This window comes from Vipera ursinii (assembly GCF_947247035.1).
Source record: "Vipera ursinii genome assembly, chromosome: 1".
NCBI lineage: Eukaryota > Metazoa > Chordata > Lepidosauria > Squamata > Viperidae > Vipera > Vipera ursinii.
This window is the reverse complement of record NC_139512.1, coordinates 66,331,769-66,350,441: the sequence shown is the minus strand read 5'-3', so window position 1 is coordinate 66,350,441 and position 18,673 is coordinate 66,331,769. Positions and strand designations below refer to the sequence as shown.

At 39.3% G+C, this 18,673-nt stretch overlaps 2 protein-coding genes across 2 annotated transcripts in view; both read right to left on the bottom strand.

The window, feature by feature from the left end:
* Window positions 1-3,064: 3,064 nt before the first annotated feature.
* Window positions 3,065-18,673, bottom strand: part of CHP1 (calcineurin like EF-hand protein 1) — a 30,011-nt gene continuing 14,402 nt past the window's right edge. Inside the window, exons 3-7 of the mRNA XM_083365992.1 lie at window positions 14,947-15,027; window positions 14,162-14,289; window positions 6,502-6,563; window positions 5,280-5,402; window positions 3,065-4,549 (exon numbers count right to left, since the gene is read on the bottom strand). Coding sequence (XP_083222118.1) covers window positions 4,496-4,549; window positions 5,280-5,402; window positions 6,502-6,563; window positions 14,162-14,289; window positions 14,947-15,027 — 448 coding nt within the window. The 3' untranslated portion in view covers window positions 3,065-4,495. The remainder of the gene's footprint in view (window positions 4,550-5,279; window positions 5,403-6,501; window positions 6,564-14,161; window positions 14,290-14,946; window positions 15,028-18,673) is intronic.
* LOC310632452 (uncharacterized protein) lies at window positions 9,240-13,808 on the bottom strand (the record flags this gene model as incomplete). The annotated part of the gene is made up of 4 exons (XM_083349673.1): window positions 9,240-9,408; window positions 9,824-10,793; window positions 12,256-12,289; window positions 13,661-13,808. 4 exons carry the CDS (start codon window positions 13,806-13,808, stop codon window positions 9,379-9,381), a joined length of 1,182 nt encoding a protein of 393 aa, XP_083205799.1. The 3' UTR covers window positions 9,240-9,378.

The window sequence follows — 18,673 nt, the reverse complement described above, 5'->3', positions numbered from 1 at the left end:
CGAACCCCGAGTGCCGCATAGCAGAGTGAGCGCCTGTTACTTGTCCCAGCTTCTGCCAACCTAGCAGTTCGAAAGCACGTAAAAATGCAAGTAGAAAAATAGGGACCACTATGGTGGGAAGGTAACAGTGTTCCGTGTGCCTTTGGCGTGTAGTCATGCCGGCCACATGACCACAGAGACGTCCTCGGACAAGCGCTAGCTCTTCAGCTTTGAAACAGAGATGAGCACCGGCCCCTAGAGTCGGAAACGACTAGCACGCATGTACGGGGGAACCTTTACCTGGGTCATGTGATCACCTTTTGCCATCTCTTGACAAGCAAGTCAATGGGTGTCTCAACTTACAACCATCACAACGTACAAATTCCAGTCTCCATTACAGTTGTAAGTCCAATATTAGTCGTAATACATTTTTAAATCATAGAAATAATAACCTCTCTTATATAAGGTGAATGGTTGCCAGATTGCTTCTGGGTCACTTCAAAGTGTTGGTTATTACCTATAAAGCCCTTCATGGCATGGGTCCATAAAACAACAGCAGGTCATATAAAAGATTGGCAAGAAAATGCTACTAGCTATATAATCACTGTATAATAAAAACAAGATATTGAATTTGTTTCCATCTTTTACAGAACTTCGAGAAAGCTAATGGGGAAACTTTCAGCAATCCCCATTAGGTGTATCTTGAAATTAAGAGTTGGTTTTCAAACCATGATTCCTGTATTTTAATGTTGGATAAACATGGACCTTTTTCAAAGTTTAGTCACTTCACAGAAAGATATAGGATTTTATTCATTTGCCTTCAGAACAGTGTTGCATATGGGGCATGCAGAGCTCACAATATCATGTCCTGATTTGCTACTAGAAATTTTTCAGTTAAGATGGGATCCAAGAAGTATTTTTCTCCACAAGACAAAGGTGTGCTACTGTCCACTGAACTATAGTAATTGTGAGTGTACATGACTTTGATATGTAGACTGTCTTGTGCTTTGCTGCCTGACAAAAAAATAAAAGATCAGTTGGTTTTGCAAAATAATTTCTTCATATATTCTCTGGTGGGAAAAAAACAGAATAGCAAATCTGTTAATATAGAAAAAGGTTATGTTGTTCAAAGAGTTTGATGCATGGATCAAAATGGGGTTGAATAATTTATGATTCAGAATGTTGGGAGAACTAAGCCATCTTCCCAACATAACATTTTATGTGAAAGTAGCAGATAGGTTAATCTGTTGATCTGGATTTTAGGCTTAGTATCTCATATGAATCCAGTCACAACCACACCTGGTAATTCAAAATAAATGAATTTCACATGTAATAGTTGTAAAGGACAGATTGTGCAGCATTCCACATGTGAATATATTCTTACAATATTTGCTTCCCTTAAAATGCATTTTGATCATAAATAGTATATGTTTCACTGATATCCTTACAAGGCAGACTGTCAGTGTGGTATAGTGGTTATGTGCTGTAACGGCCTTCAGGCTCAGTTCAGTATCAGCTTTGGATACTTGCTGGATGATTTTAGATATTTTCTCATCCCAACCGACTTTTCAGAATTGTTATTGCAGGAAAATGGGAAGAGGGAGTACCACATATGCCAACTTAAGTTCCTGAAGGAAAGGCAGAATGCAGCTCCAACAAATAAATATAAAAATGTGTTTGATACTGACCCTAAAACAAGTGCATTTGGTGGTCTTGTTTCTATCCTCCAAATCAAAAATAATGTTTAAAATAAGCACATTTACAGTGTGAATCCAAGAGTTCTGAATGACACAGTGAAGACAAAGTAAATGATAGGCAAGAGGCTTTGACGGCAACCATGGGTAGCAGATAGTGAATCATTTCTGAAAACAACACAGGTATTGCCAATTTGTCCAGTGATGCACTCCAGGTAGACCTTGACTTACAACAGTTTGCTTAGTGACCGTTCAAAGTTACAAAGGCACTGAAAAAATGACTTATGACCATTTTCCACACTTATTCTTCTTCTTGCAGCATCCCCATGGCCACGTGATTTACATTCAGATGTTTGACAACTAACTCAATTAATGGCCAAAGTGCAACTGGTTCCTGGCTAAGCTGGCAAAAAGTTGCTCACAGGCCAGTGGTGCATGCTTTGAAGAGGAACTATAGCCCGAATCCTCTCATCATTTTTGGAGAAATAGGATTTACTTGGGAATTCTTTTTTATTTAAACGGCTAAAATAGAAAGTTGGAATATTGCAAAGAAAAGTAACATTTCTCTCTCTCTTTGAGATTAGGAAGTGCTGAAAAAAAAATTCTCCACAATCCTAAGAACAGACTGCTTGGAATGTAGGGGTGTTTGTGTGGAAATTATACACATTCCTTCTTGCAGATTTTCTCTAGGAAATTTTACATATTTTATGCAGGCGTAATTGTGGGCATTTCAGCCAATATTATATCCAATAGAAAGAATACATCTTTGTAACACTGCTTGAAATCAGTTGTAATACTTTTAGGCACTTTTAGTACTTTTAGACACTAAATGTTTACAATTAAAATCCTCCTGCATGTTTTTGTAACTCCTATAACAGATTGGAATACAATAATGACAATGAAGAAGTCTTAATCAAGAGTTAACTCAACCATTTTACTTTAAAAGACTTCATCCATACCAAATAATTTGAATTTCTACAATAACATTTCAGCCTTCTCCTTTCTTCCTTCTCCCCAACATTCCTAACACCATATGAAACACAGATAAACTCAAATATTCCTGACACTATGTGAAACACAGATAAATTCAAACATGCCCATTTCCATTACAATAATTAATAACATAATTGTCACCAATGTTGGTACTCAACAAAAATATATTGCAAACTAATGAACTCAAATTCATAGGCACTGCTGAGTACTCTTTTTAAATGAAGATCTTAAATTGTTAAAAAGGCATTATATTCTATTGCTGCACCATACTATCAGAGCTTTCCTCTGTACATTTAAAAGATTCTTTTAAAGGTTAAATATTTAAATTATCTTGAAAAGGCTGTTTTAAAAATCAAATAAACATATTCCATCTTTAAAATAATCTACTTACATTTGGAGCAGATAGACTCTAGGTTTTATTTAGGGATTGTTGAATACAACAGATTTTACAAGGAACAATATTAGATTACAAGTACGCAGGCAAAGGAAGAAAGGTTATTTGAAAATATATACATTTCATCCATAAAATTCTGTATCTCGGTATTATATTCTTTTCTTTATAAAATGTTTGTGTTATATGAATCAAGATATTTTTCTTTGAGAGAATTGTTATTGTTCCCTGGATGTTTCTCTTACTAAAATTATTGATCTGCAAAAGCATCAATTTCTCTTTGCAATATGTAAAATAGTATTTCAGAAAGATCACTGAATTGTACAAGATTTAGGTAAATTAAATACAAATGCATTTGACATTATGGGAGACAGGAGCATTTGAACAGTGCTTCTTACTAGAATTTAGCAAACACTGCAAAAAAAATTATGTAACTTTTTTTTAGTCAAGTTATAATTAGTGCTATTTACTATACTAAAGGCAATCTACCTAGAGAATTTATTTATTGTGTTCATTGTATTGTATCCATTCAGATTTTGTATTGAGATTTTGGAAATATGTTATTTAATCTGTCGATACAGGTGCAAAAAAAAAAAATCAACAGATTTTCCTACAAACTCTTCTGTTTCTGCTGATTTCTCAGTTTCGAGCTTTGGCATGCATATTGGAAAGCCAAAAATTTAAATAGGCTCATATAGGATAATCAGTATGAATAAAGACAGTAGCACAAAGATGACTTTCATTGCAGTTATGCTGCAGAAAGGTACTGCAAATATTTCCTTAACAACAAATAATAAAAAGCACAAGTATTTTAGATCAAATACATCCACAAAAAGAAATTAAGAGAACAGAAAAGTTTCTACTCAGTAGTCTATACTAGTGAACTACACTGCAAATTACATTCTTGGCAGATGTCCGACTTTCCTGTGGACAATAACATTTGACACATTTGGGAGGCTATAACCATTTTAGCTATTGGCCTTGTTATTCTTACTTTTTAAAAGTTTTAAGGAGACTGACAAACATCTATTTAAATGAAATCAAGGGAGGGGGGGAGAGGCAGTTGCTGCTATTACAACATATAATACTATTAAACCAGGTGTTTTGTTTGAACAGTTCTCAGCTCTTCAGTGGGAGTTGCCCTCTTCTATTTCTCATTAGAACTGTAAAATGTTAGAGATTACAATACATGAGGAGAAATCAATTTATGGTCAGGAATTCATTCAAGAGCTGAGGAAAAGGCCAAGTCACTGCTCAATTTCCAAGCTGCATTGCAGCCACGTTCCTTTGTTCTGATGCAGAAGGAATGTTCTTATTAATGGACAAACTAGGAAAAGTTTGGAGACACACCTCACATGCACCAATAGCAACACTCAGGAGTAAAGTGAATAAGCTGCATTTTTTAAATATTAGGATAACATAAACTGCCCTTGTTTCATCAGTGAAGAAATCGAATACTCATTTTTTGTTCTACATCCACTTTTTCCAAAACCTGTAAAAAAAAAAGAACACAGTTAGAATATTCCAGTTTTATTTCATCGTGTTTAATCTTGCTATTCCACAGAGGGATCCTTCTGTTTTTCTCACTGGAAATGTTTCTTATGCTCTGCATAAATGCATGTATTTGTTAGCCCCATTTAGAGACAGAATTAAAGAACAGTCCATCAAATTTATCCAATCTGTCCGCAAGAGAGTTCATTACACTGGATTTGCAAAGAGTAGCTGAAAATAAATAACTTTTCATTGCTTTTTGACATCTCAGGAGCATCAGGACTGGCCTGAAATTTTCAGAGAATTTTGTTTTGAAGAAGCAGGACAGCGACTGAGAAGGGCTGAGCCCGTGGTCTCTACAGATGGTGTTCTCTTGGGACCCAGAATTCATAGGTAATATCCCATCTAAATACCTTCTAAATCATCCAGAAAAAGACTGCTATCCTAAATGTTCTTAGTATAGAAAGATGCCTTAGTTAGCTGGCTATGATTTCTTTATATATCTTTTCTATATTTGTTGTGCTATTAATATCCACCTTGACCTGTAGGAAATAGGCACTGTATACAAATAAATAGTAAAATAAATGTGGCCGAGTATTAATAGTATGTAAGGGGGGGGGGGAACAATCTGGACAACCTTTAGATGAAAATGTTCTTCCAACTGTTATAAAACAGAATGGCAGATATACCCTTAACACTTCAGATTTACTGATTTGAAAGTTGTCACTAACTTTTACAAACTCTGCAAAGGAGATTGCACTGTCACCATCTTGATCAGCCTCCTGGATTGTTCTATCAGCAATACTACCAAGTTGTTCATCAGAGATATTTACACCAACCATCATCCGCAAGACCTGTAATGGACAAAAGTTCAAAGACAATGAGAAAGTAGGTTTTGTTTTAAATTCAAACTATTAGAAAGAGTCAACTTGATTGCTTGGAAGGCCGCCTACCACTCATTTTAAGTACATAAATTTAAGTAGAACATGAAAAGCTCATTTCTAGATGAAAGGACATCAGCCCACATCCATTTGATACCATCAATAGATTCCGGTGTTTCAAAAATAAGCCATTTAAAGAGGTATTGTTACCTTGAAAATTCAATCAAAGTAATAAATAATATTTATAAAATAAACTTTCCAATGCTTGAACACCAATTCTCAAAGTTAGTTAGTGTAGGCACAATGAACTTGCATTTCTCATTTTTCACCACCCTAGCTTCAGCAGATGGGAATTAGCATATCTGGAGGATAGCACACTACCTATAATACAGAGGAATGGATTTCACTATTTCCTTATACAGAGGAATGGATTTCACTATTTCCTTATCCACAAAGAATAATTAGCAGAAACTTTTTACCTAAGAATGCAAAATCTTTAGAACAGTTTCAGAAAAAATGAAACAAATTCAAAAACACAGGGAATTACAAAATCAAAATTATAAACATGACTTTACCAGACTAAAAATGTGAGAAGGAATTCCCAAAGAAACAAGAGGTAGGTAGAACCCAACTACTATACTGGTAATACTTGCCCAACTATTATACTGATCGCTTAATGACCGTCTGAAGTTACGACGGACTCAAAAACAGTTACAACCCATCCTCAAAATTACACTGTTGTATCCATGCCCCGGACATTAGGTGAGTGCATTTTGGGTGTTTGGCAACCAACTCATATTTACAACTGGTTGCATCATCCCAGAATTACATGACTACCATTTGTGATCACTTAGAGAAGTGGTGTCAAACTGCTGGTCCATGGGCTGGATGCGTCATGCCAAAACTGCCTACCCCATTGCTGGCAATGGAAAAAAAGTTGCGATATGTCGTGACACATCACATGACGTGAGTTTGACACCACTTACTTAGAGGTACAAAATTTTTTAAAAGGATAAAATAAGTAATTTCAATCAGATTAAAGTTATTTATAGATTATGCAATCTTACTCTACCTGAAGCAATTCATCTCGAGAAATTTTATCATCTTTATCCAAGTCATATAATTGAAAAGCAACTAGAAAATAAAATGAAACAAGATTAGCGTCTTTGCTACATCTGCCACATACAAACTACATCACATAATCAGTATGGATTCAGACCCATATACAGGATCATAATAAAAAGGCATTCTCTTAATCTTTAAATGTTGCTAATGGACATCACATCTATGTAAACTCAATAATAAATACAGATCTGTATTTCTCCAATGACAATTTATATGTAATTTACATTGTTAAATGTCGGCATAAGGTTTTGTCATAAACATACATTTACAGGGTGATTATATAAACACATTGAATGAAATCTTCAAAAGGAAAATTTCAGCTTTCAGAATAAATTAAGTTGCTGAATTAAAAGTTTAATAAATGCCCAATGTTTATGTTGATTCTGATGAAATTGAAAGCAGCCATTTCCTTTGCAATTTTGATAAGGTCTTCAATTCATTTACTATATACTTTGATATACTTTCAATATTACATTACAGTAATATTCTTCAGTGGATAATATCGAAAGTATAGAATAATTAAATTGTATAGCACTCTATACTTTGATATTATCCACAGAAGAATATTACTGTACAGTAGAAATGGCAACTCATAAATATCGTATTTTATATATCCAAAGCTTCTAATTGCTGGAATAATATGTTTTATGAACTATAAGCCTCCCAAAGTCATTGAGTGAGCTGAACAGCCATAGAAATTGAACAAATAAATAAATTCGAAATATAAGACTCTTTTCCTCTTTCTTCTGCCCTCCCGGCATACTTCCTCTCTATCTGCTCTCACGTCCCTTTATTTCCTGTAACATCTAGGAAGAATTGTGCGAAAGGAGGAAAGGCTGCTTCTTTCCTTTTAGCTTGGGATATGCCCTGCGAGAAAGACAGATGCTAGTGAACCAAATAAAAATTTGGTTAAATTTTATGTGAGAATTGTATACCAGAATTAAATCTCACTAACTTCACTGAAATTGGTCAAATAAGCATTCAAAGCATTATGATTTTAGGAAGAGATAGAGGAAAGCAAGGATTGCTATGGGTAGGAGGAAAAAGAAGAAAGAAAAGTAATGGATTATCTCTTAGCCTCAGACCTAACTTTCCATTTTGCATTTACTTTCTTGGGAAGTTACTTGTCTTCTTTAAGTACCGTATATACTTGAGTATAAGCCGAATTTTTCAGCCCACTTTTTGGGCTGAAAAACTCCACTTCGGCTTATACTCCAGTCAACAACAACAACAAAAAAGAACTTCTACCCCCGTTTGGAGAGCTGCTGCTTTCATCAAACATGGACGAAGGCAGCAGCTCTCCAAACGGGCTGCGGCGGTTTGGAGAGCTGCGCGCGCAGCTCCGCCTCCACCTCTGCAAGCCTCCGCTAAGAGAATGGGGCGGTGGAAGCTTGCCACCCATTTTCTCGGCGAAGACTTGTTTCGGGGGATCCAGCCTCTGTCACCCCCTTCTCTCAGCTGGGCAGCTGAGAGAAAGGGGCAGCAGAAGCTGCATCCCCCGAAAGAAGTCTTCGTCGCTGAGAGAATGGGCGGCAAGCTTCCCCACCCCACACTTCGCGGAGCGCTCCAATGCCTTGTTCTCTCGTCTCATGGAGACTTGTTTCGGAGGATCCAGCCTCTGTCACCCCTTCTCTTAGCTGGGCAGCTGAGAGAAAGGGGCGGCAGAAGCTGCATCCCCCGAAAGAAGTCTTCGTCGCTGAGAGAATGGGCGGCAAGCTTCCCCACCCCACACTTCGCGGAGCGCTCCAACGCCTTGTTCTCTTGTCTCATGGAGACTTGTTTCGGAGGATCCAGCCTCTGTCACCCCTTCTCTTAGCTGGGCAGCTGAGAGAAAGGGGTGGCAGAAGCTGCATCCCCCGAAAGAAGTCTTCGTCGCTGAGAGAATGGGCGGCAAGCTTCCCCACCCCACACTTCGCGGAGCGCTCCAACGCCTTGTTCTCTCGTCTCACGGAGACTTGTTTCGGAGGATCCAGCCTCTGTCACCCCTTCTCTTAGCTGGGCAGCTGAGAGAAAGGGGCGGCAGAAGCTGCATCCCCCGAAAGAAGTCTTCGTCGCTGAGAGAATGGCCGGCAAGCTTCCCCACCCCACACTTCGCGGAGCGCTCCAACGCCTTGTTCTCTCGTCTCACGGAGACTTGTTTCGGAGGATCCAGCCTCTGTCACCCCTTCTCTTAGCTGGGCAGCTGAGAGAAAGGGGCAGCAGAAGCTGCATCCCCCGAAAGAAGTCTTCGTCGCTGAGAGAATGGGCGGCAAGCTTCCCCACCCCACACTTCGCGGAGCGCTCCAATGCCTTGTTCTCTCGTCTCACGGAGACTTGTTTCGGAGGATCCAGCCTCTGTCACCCCTTCTCTTAGCTGGGCAGCTGAGAGAAAGGGGCGGCAGAAGCTGCATCCCCCGAAAGAAGTCTTCGTCGCTGAGAGAATGGGCGGCAAGCTTCCCCACCCCACACTTCGCGGAGCGCTCCAATGCCTTGTTCTCTCGTCTCATGGAGACTTGTTTCGGAGGATCCAGCCTCTGTCACCCCTTCTCTTAGCTGGGCAGCTGAGAGAAAGGGGCGGCAGAAGCTGCATCCCCCGAAAGAAGTCTTCGTCGCTGAGAGAATGGGCGGCAAGCTTCCCCACCCCACACTTCGCGGAGCGCTCCAACGCCTTGTTCTCTTGTCTCACGGAGACTTGTTTCGGAGGATCCAGCCTCTGTCACCCCTTCTCTTAGCTGGGCAGCTGAGAGAAAGGGGCGGCAGAAGCTGCATCCCCCGAAAGAAGTCTTCGCCGAGAAAATGGGCGCTGAGATTTTCTCGGCGAAGACTCACCTTCTCCCGTTCACCTTCAGCAGCTCCGCCAGGCCCGTCCAGTGCCCTGCTAGCAGAGCTTGACAAATGCAAAAGCTGCTTTGGTTAAACACTGGAAGGTTTAGTGATTAACCCACCCCACCCCACCCGGTCTTCTTGCTGTTTCTCCCCATCCTCACTCCTACCCACAGGGGCTCTCTGCCTCTTCTAATACTTCTTTTTCTTTCTTTCTTTTTTGCTGAGGTGTGCGTCTCTCTCTCTCTCTCTCTCTCTCTCTCTCTCTCTCTCTCTCTCTCTCTCTCTCTCTCTTTCTCTCTCTCTCTCTCTCTGTGTGTGTGTGTGTGTGTGTGTGTGTGTGGTGTGTTATCTCGAACCAGATGGGATGGCAAAGTCAAATGCAAATGGGGATCTTGCAGATCTTGCCCTGCCTTTCCAACCACGGTTACCTTCTGTTCTTGATGAGCTCACGAGTGCTCAAGGACAAAATAGGGCAGGGCAGAGCCGGCAGTTAAAAATAGGATGCAGATAAAAGGAAAGGTAAGGAGGGGTTCAGGTTGAGAGGAGAGGCTGCGTAGCCTTAGTGTAACTCCTGTTTGGGCTGACTGGGTTGCCTCCGATGGGCTCTGACAGTGGAACAGAATGGAATAGAAAATATGGAATGGATTGGAACAGAACGTAGAACAGAACAGAACAGAATAGAATAGAATAGAATAGAAATATAGAAAGTGAATAGAATAGAATAGAATAGAATAGAATAGAATAGAATAGAATAGAATAGAAATATAGAAAGTGAATGGAATAGAATAGAATAGAATAGAAATATAGAAAGTGAATAGAATAGAATAGAATAGAATAGAATAGAATAGAAATATAGAAAGTGAATAGAATAGAATAGAATAGAATAGAATAGAATAGAATAGAATAGAATAGAATAGAAAGTGAATGGAATAGAATAGAATAGAATAGAATAGAATAGAAATATAGAAAGTGAATAGAATAGAATAGAATAGAATAGAAATATAGAAAGTGAATGGAATAGAATAGAATAGAATAGAAATATAGAAAGTGAATAGAATAGAATAGAATAGAATAGAATAGAATAGAATAGAATAGAATAGAATAGAAATATAGAAAGTGAATAGAATAGAATAGAATAGAATAGAATAGAATAGAATAGAATAGAGAATGGTAATAAGAATAGAATAGAATAGAAATATAGAAAGTGAATAGAATAGAATAGAATAGAATAGAGAATGGTAATAAGAATAGAATAGAATAGAAATATAGAAAGTGAATAGAATAGAATAGAATAGAATAGAATAGAATAGAAATATAGAAAGTGAATGGAATAGAATAGAATAGAATAGAATAGAATAGAATAGAATAGAATAATAGAATAGAATAGAATAGAATAGAATAGAATAGAATAGAATAGAATAGAATAGAATAGAGCTGGAAGGGACCTTGGAGGTCTTCTAGTCCAGCCCCTTGCTCAAGCAGGAGGACCTATACCAGTGGTGGTGAACCTATGGCACGCCTGCCAGAGGTGGCACTCAGAGCCCTCTCTGTTGGCACGTGCGCCACCACCGCTGCCAGCAGCAGGTCCTTGTTGGTTGGTGGACTGGAAGAAAAGGGAGGGGGAAGCATTTTACATGCGTGCATGCGCGCACGGGGCCACGAGCAGGCACATGCTGCAAAGGGGGCGGGGCTAGTGCCTGCGTGATACTCACTAGCCCAGCCCCGTTCTCACGTGATGCGGTGCCTTGTATCTGCACCCTGCGGCACGGCGGTTGGCGTTTTTGTGCCTTGCGGTACGGTGGCCCATTTTTTGCTCCCCCTTTTTTTTCGTGCCAGAGACGGCACTCAGAGGCGCCTCCCTGTCCCCTCCCCTGAGGGCACCAGAATGCCGATGCTGCCTTGGCACTTTGTGATAAACAAGTGGGTTTTGGCTTGCGGTTTGGGCACTCGGTCTCTAAAAGTTTCGCCACCACTGACCGATACCATCTCAGACAGGTGAATGTCCAGTCTCTTCTTAAAAACCTCCAGTGATGGAGCACTCTTGATTTCTGGTGGCAAGCTGTTCCACTGGGCAGCTGAGAGAAAGGGGCAGCAGAAGCTGCATCCCCTGAAAGAAGTCTTCACCGAGAAAATGGGCGCCGAGACGCCTCATTCTCTCGCTCAGCGGAGACTTCTTTCGCGAGATCCAGCCTCTGCCGTGCTGCACCGAGAGAACAGCAAGCCGCCCCATTCTCTCGGCGGAGCACTCCACCGCCCCATTCTCTCGGCGGCTTGCCACCCCGTTCTCTCATCTCAGCAGGGGGATCCAGCCTCCAGCTGCTGCATTTCTCAGCCTCGGCTTATACTCGAGTCAATAACTTTTTCCAGTTTTTGGGGGTAAAATTGGGGGTCTCGGCTTATACTCGAGTCGGCTTATACTCAAGTATATACGGTACCCATGTCCCATGACAACTATTCTGAGGAACACGGCAGCTTTTCACATTTCCATGATCGTGCAAAGGTATAATAGGAATTTTGAGGAGATATTTCCATAAAATAAGACAAAGCAAAGTGACTTGATAAGAGCTAATAGAGGACAAACAACAGAGACCTATCAGTGAGTACTGTCCAAAACTGCCAGGACTGAGAAAACAGAATTATTAGGCAAGAACTGTAGAAAGAGGGCAAAGTACAGATAATCCCCGAGCTACGATTGTTCACTTAACGCTCATTCAAAGTTACGTGATGAGCGCTCCCTAGTGCTTACAAGCAAGTCCCGAAGTTACGAATATTGCAGCACCAAGGTAATTGTTCGCCCTTACGAGTGACTTCAGTGACACTGCAACATTCACCCTGTTCCCCCCCAAATCCTCACAGCTGCTTCCCCCTCTCTTCCTGCTGCGACGGACTCACTTACTTTGCAAAAATCCTCTCTGCCACGGTTTCTTTCCCTATGAAGGAGAGGAGAGTCGGCTTGGAAATGTTTTTTGCATCGAGAATGGAAGTTTCTGGAGTCCGTGATCTCGCACGAGTGTTTGAAGTTGCGCCAAATCACAGACCTCAGAAACTTTCATTCTCTATGCGAAAGGTGCTTGTCTCCTCCTCCTGCTCCTGGCCAACTCCTTTCTGCCTGAGGACAAGCCTGAAGCCTTCAACTGAGGGAGGAGGCCAGGCCCCCTCGCACCCGTGTCCAGCCTGCCGGAGCTTGCCACACTGGAGGAGAAAGTGACCCTGTTTGTCCCAGAGCCTTGGAGCCCTCCTCCAAATGGCCTGGAATGGAGGTTGGGGGAGGCTTTTGCATGCCACCGGAGGTTGGATCCCACCCTCGGAGGAGTGCTCCAAGCTGCTGCTGCCCAAAACAGAACTTCCAAACACCTGATCCAAGCCTTGGAGGTGTTTTTTTAGCCATTTGCACCAGGAATGGAGGTTGGGGGGGAGGACTTCTGCATACCTCCAGAGCTACATTCTGGGTGACAGCAGCTTGGAGCAGTCCTCCAAGGGCTGGATCCAACCTCCAGAAGATCAGGCCACCGTGTGTGTGTATGTGTGTGTCATGGAAGTGTTCCCCAGCCTCAAATCTGGGTGGCAGCAGAAACCACGACAGAGAGGAGACGGATATTTTCCAGGTGACTCCAGCACGGCAGGAAGGGAGGGGGAAGCATGCGGTATCTTAGTGGGCCAGGGAGGCCTTGAGGGCCTGTTCCAGCCCTAGCCCCTCCATGGCCTTCCCCACCCTGATACACCTCATATTCACTTAACAAGCCGCCTGCATTTTAACAAGCAAGGGAGTGATTTCGTACCTCAAACAAGATTCACTCTATGAGTTTTTGAGTTACAAGTGGAATGGGCAGGCTCCATTATACTCGTAACTCGAGGACTACCTGTACTGAAAACTTACTGAATGCAAGAACAAGGAAATTTTAATGGTTCTAGGCACAAAGTTTCAGCCAGGATACAGGGAGGGAGATCATGTAAGTACAGCAGTAAAGTGCAGGTGATCAAAACTTGGGTGTTTGGCAGCCTGTCCACATTTACTGCATGACTGCAGGGTCAGTTCAATGATTTGGATGTTGTAAGCTGCCCAGAGCTGCCTTGCAGTGAGATGGGTAGCAAACAAATTTAATAAATAAATAAATTTCTGCCTATCTCCCTCTATTTGTTGCCTTTTGTCTGCCCTGCACTCTGCCACCTCTGTTGGCCCCACACTGAGCTTACCCTGCTTGCTGTCTTCTTTCTCCCACTGCTGACAAGATGTACCCAGCAAGACTCCTTGTGAGGCAGCTACTGGCTACACCAGGCCTTCTTCTCAAGGCCCCACGTACCTTTGTTCAAATTGCACACAACCTGGAGGCCCTCCAAAGCTTTTTGAAAAGACTGCAAGTTTCCCATAATCAAAGACTTTGCTAGTGGGATGGGGGCAAGGAGTGTAGAAGCATCAGCAGTCGTATCAGTTCCTTCTGATTTACCCATCAAGTTGTGGGAAGCTGTCAGTAGTATTGAAAATGGGGAACATATGACTGTGGCTGATAGCAGCAGCGTGAACAGCAGCAGCATACTGGTGCTGAAGCAGCAAGAAATTCCCCAAATTTAATTCCCTCAGGAGTAATGGGTCCCGGCATTCTATAGGTTAGTCTTTTTGAGGTACCTGTGTTACCCACGTTTTGTCATATGAAACACATTTTACACAATTGAAGGTTACAAAATATCAGACACGAGAAAGTTGTTTAAAGACCAAAGAAAGGAGGGCAAATCTTAAAATAAAATCCATGAAGTACAATACAAACAATGCGGTTCATGTGAATTACCATTAAAAAATGTCTTACAGTGCAATTTGTTGCTCCGGCTGTTAAGAGGTTCTGGCCCATTCTGGTCTTTGTTTTTTTCACTATCTTCAATGGGTCGGAAGTGGGCCAAAGTTCTCATGAATCCACGGAAATTCACCTGATCTTCTCTACATGCATACAATACTGATCGTTAGATTATTTTAACAATGCTTCAAATAAATATGAACAATGAATTATTGCTACTTTTTGTGTAACATTCTGAATTATTCTAATTTCCCTTTTCAATGGCTAGAAAAGCGCTTGTTCAACCAACAGTAGTGAACTGCTATAGCAAATTTCTTCCTCTCTCTAAATCAGGAGGGTAGTCTTAATTAGCAAATAGTCAAGGTTTCATCATCCAATTACGTTTCCTTCTCCCCTACACCCTACCACATAGATTTTTGAAAGCTCTTCCAAAATGTCTCCCTATGGAACAGATTTTAGGGTACATAGCGAAGTCCTATAGTGCAATAATGTATTATCAAACAATAACACAATGCTACACTATACAAATGCTACCTTAGATATAGCAATTTAGAATCTTAACAGAAATCTCAAGTATCGGGATATTTAACTGCTACATCTTTTGAACATATGCAGTTGGCGGCAGTTGAAGATTACAGATACTATTGAATTGAATTTAATCCAAATAATATTGAAGATCAAGTCTTTAATCTGAAACCTTACAGATTATCTTTTAAGTCTATCCATCTAAATGTAGTAGTATCGTCATGGAATCAATTGAACTCAAACCTAAACCTAATCCTAAATAACATAAAACTTACCCTTCTGGGAAAAAAGCATTGATAATCCTGTCCCCCAATGGGTTAATAGCAAGCTCTGGAATGCGTTGAAAGTCCTCACGGCTACAATATCAAATAAATGAATGTTAGCTCTTAACCAAGGTAATTAAAAGTATCCATTTAATTTAGTATATATTTAGTGCTTATAGCACTACAAGTTAATAATCAGTGCTGTGAAATCATGAAATACTGAACCAAGTTTAATAAAATATCTATGTATTTGTATTGTGATTTTGAAGTGAATAATATGATACTTTCTTTAATTTGGAATCTTCTAGCTTTCCCATTAGCTCAGTATCGATTTAAAAATACATTTTTACCAAGTAGAAAATCTACATTAAATATGAGCAATTTCCACTACAATAAAACTACAGAGTAAGTTTATAAAAAGGTCCATCTTCAAAGAAATGCAAGATGGTCATTTTTAGATTAACTTTCATGTTGCTACACTATTTAATATTTATTTTTATTTTTTTATTTTAATCTCATTTATATCCCGCCCTTCTCCGAAGACTCAGGGCGGCTTACAATCTAAGCACAAATTAAAAGTGCTTAGCAATAGCCTTCATTCTATGTATATGCCTGCTTATTAGGGCTTTCGCCCCCCCCCCCCAAGCGGCATTATTACAAAGTCAGCTTATTGCCCCCAACAATCTGGGTCCTCACTTATCACTTATCTATATCTTTGTTATGCACCATATATCTACTCTTAATCTTACTTTTTTGTTCAAATGCCATTGTCATGGTTGCGATAGTTAGAGCCAAATGAACTCCGAGGCTAGAAGCTTCCTCAAAGAGCTTGTTTATTGGATACAGAATATTAGCAGGATGAAAAGTGAAACCAAGTCTGAAATTCCATCCAAAGAGTTACACCATTACAAAGTCAAACTTCCCACCCCAGTGCTATGCAATCATCCTCGTTCCCCAATAGAATAGTTTGGCAGGCTTTCTAACAAAACGCCCAACTCTTTAACATAACAAATAGAATGACCTTGGTTCTCACAGGACACAGAATTGCTTAGACTACCAAAGGTACTCTGCACCCCTCCCATTCATGTGGCAACCTAGAATGAGCAAGATGGCTGCAGCCAGGTTCGTTGTAGAGTTGATAGCCATCTCCATTAACACCTTTCAGTAAAAGCCAAGAGCACATTTAAAAAAAATCCACCATGCTCAGTTACTTTTGCTTCAACTTTACCATTTTTAAAAGCTTGTTCAATTTCTACAGCCACCCGTCTCACACATGTGATTCTTAGTGATTTACAAAGTTGAAAACCAAAACCTATAGCACAATATTAGAATCTAACATATTATATATTATCATATATATAATACAAAATACTATTGCATTATATATAATATATATAAGCTCATCAACTTTTTATTCCTTTTTGTTCAGATTCAGCTTTTAAAACAGGATATCTGTCTCTATATTGTATGTTTTATAGCTGAGCTTTAGGTTGAACATTAACCTCATTTTAACTACACTTTTTAAAAAATCTATTTTTGTCATTGTCAATCACTTTTAAACATGCCATTTTACCCATGAGGGGAATATTATTTGCCAGGAATGTTAACTAGAAAACCTGCACAAGTCATAAAAGTAAATGAATACTCAAATGCAAATCTTATTTTAATTAAACCTTTTTATACTGAATTAGGTTGGAATTTACAGGAAATGTTCGTTTCTTCTGCTTATATGCCACAGCAACACTATCAGGTAAGCTCTACCCAAGAACAATTGTCTTTTGAAGCAATCTTGAATATTTAGTTTTAATTGCTATCATTCAGAATAGATCATGAACAAAAATAAAAATTACGGATAATGCTAGGAAACATGAAGAGATACTTTACTAATTTATAACTATCATTAGTAACATATTTGGCATAATGGTGACTAAGGAGAAGGCAGATATCAACTTCTTAAGGCAGAAGGAAAAGAAATATATATCTGTTGTGATCATGATGAAAAAGCAAAAAAGAAGTACTTAGTTTAAATTAGGTATTTTATAGAAAAGAATGCTGAAAAAATAAATTGAATCAAATCGAACAGAATAACAAGAGTTGAAGGGACCTTGGAGGTCATCTAGTCCAACCTCCTGCTCAGGCAGGAAACCCTATACCATTTCAGACAAATGGCTGGCCAGTCTCTTCTTAAAAACTTCCAGTGTTGGAGCATTCACAACTTCTGGAGGCAGGTTGTTCCACTGGTTAATTGTTCTAACTGTCAGGAAATTTCTTCTTAGTTCTAGGTTGCTTCTTTCTTTGACTAGTTTCCATCAATTGTTTCTTGTCCTGTCTTCAGGGGCTTTGGAGAATAGCTTGACTCCCTCTTCTTTGTGGTAGCCCCTGAGATATTGGAACACTGCTATCATGTCACCTCTAGTCCTTCTTTTCATTAAACTACACATACCCAATTCCAGCAACCGTTCCTTATATGTTTTAGCCTCCAGTCCCCTAATCATCTTTGTTGCTCTTCTCTGTACTCTTTCTAGAGTCTCAATAGACAAATAATAGACACGTGTGTCCTTTAGTAAACAATTTCCCAATACATATTACACATAAAATATTTCAAAGTCAGTAACATTCTAAGTATTAAAATAGTAACACAATAAGAATTACCAATAAATGCAATCTTAATAAATTGGAAGTGCTACTGCACAATACATTCAGCTCTAAGTTCCAAACAGAACTTAGATAAGCTTGTTATGTAAGTTTCTGCAGTCTACTGCCTCACCCCATCTGGGGGAATGAAAGAAGTATGAGATCTAGGTCATAAGAAAGTAATATTCCAATGAATCAACAAAAACATTTCAACATAAAAATTATCTACAAACCGTAACTTGCATTTGTCAGAATGGTGGACCATACAGGATTGCATTCTAACTGCACAGAGTTAGAGGCACAGAGGATGCCAAATACAAAATTTTGTTGTCATAAGAATTACTTGGCATATATATTTCTGAATTAATCAAAATTAAAATAATGGTCATTTTGAACTAGTGTTTAAATGTTCGAATATTAAATATTAAGTTTCTTTCAGATTTCACTAAGTGGCTTCCAGACTCGAAGTAACCAATAATTTATAAAAATAGCAAAATTATCTCTTGGCATAAAAGACTATGAGATATTGCAATAAAAGCACTCATATGATTAAGCTAGACATTTTCAGCACAACCAGATATAACTACTGTTTTCCATAGGAAAAGTATAAATTATGCCACACCTTCCCATAGCTCAGTGTGGAAAAACCTGTTAAACTAAACACTGTTGAGCAATGTGCATGATAGGGACACTTACTACATATATAATTTTAATTTTCTGAAATAAACAGGTGTACTGTAATACACATTAAAAAATCCCACTTAGGTGGCAGCATTTAGCAATCTAGCTTTATCTTGAAAACTAAACTAGCCTGAGTAGATTAAGACTTAGAGAGAATATCAGAAAATAACAGAGGGTAGGATAGACTGGAAAAACACTCGATCTAGGAAGAAAATGGGAAATAACTTCCACACTGCTATAAAAACTACTTGCATGTGTCCATGAAATCAGTAGAATTTTTGTTTAATTTAAAGTACATTTTACTTAATCCACGTAAAGCCACCATATTGTATTATTTATTTATACTGAAATAGTATTCATTTGTAAACATTAACACCTCATATGCATTTTGAATAAAATAATCACGAGGAAAAGTATTACATTA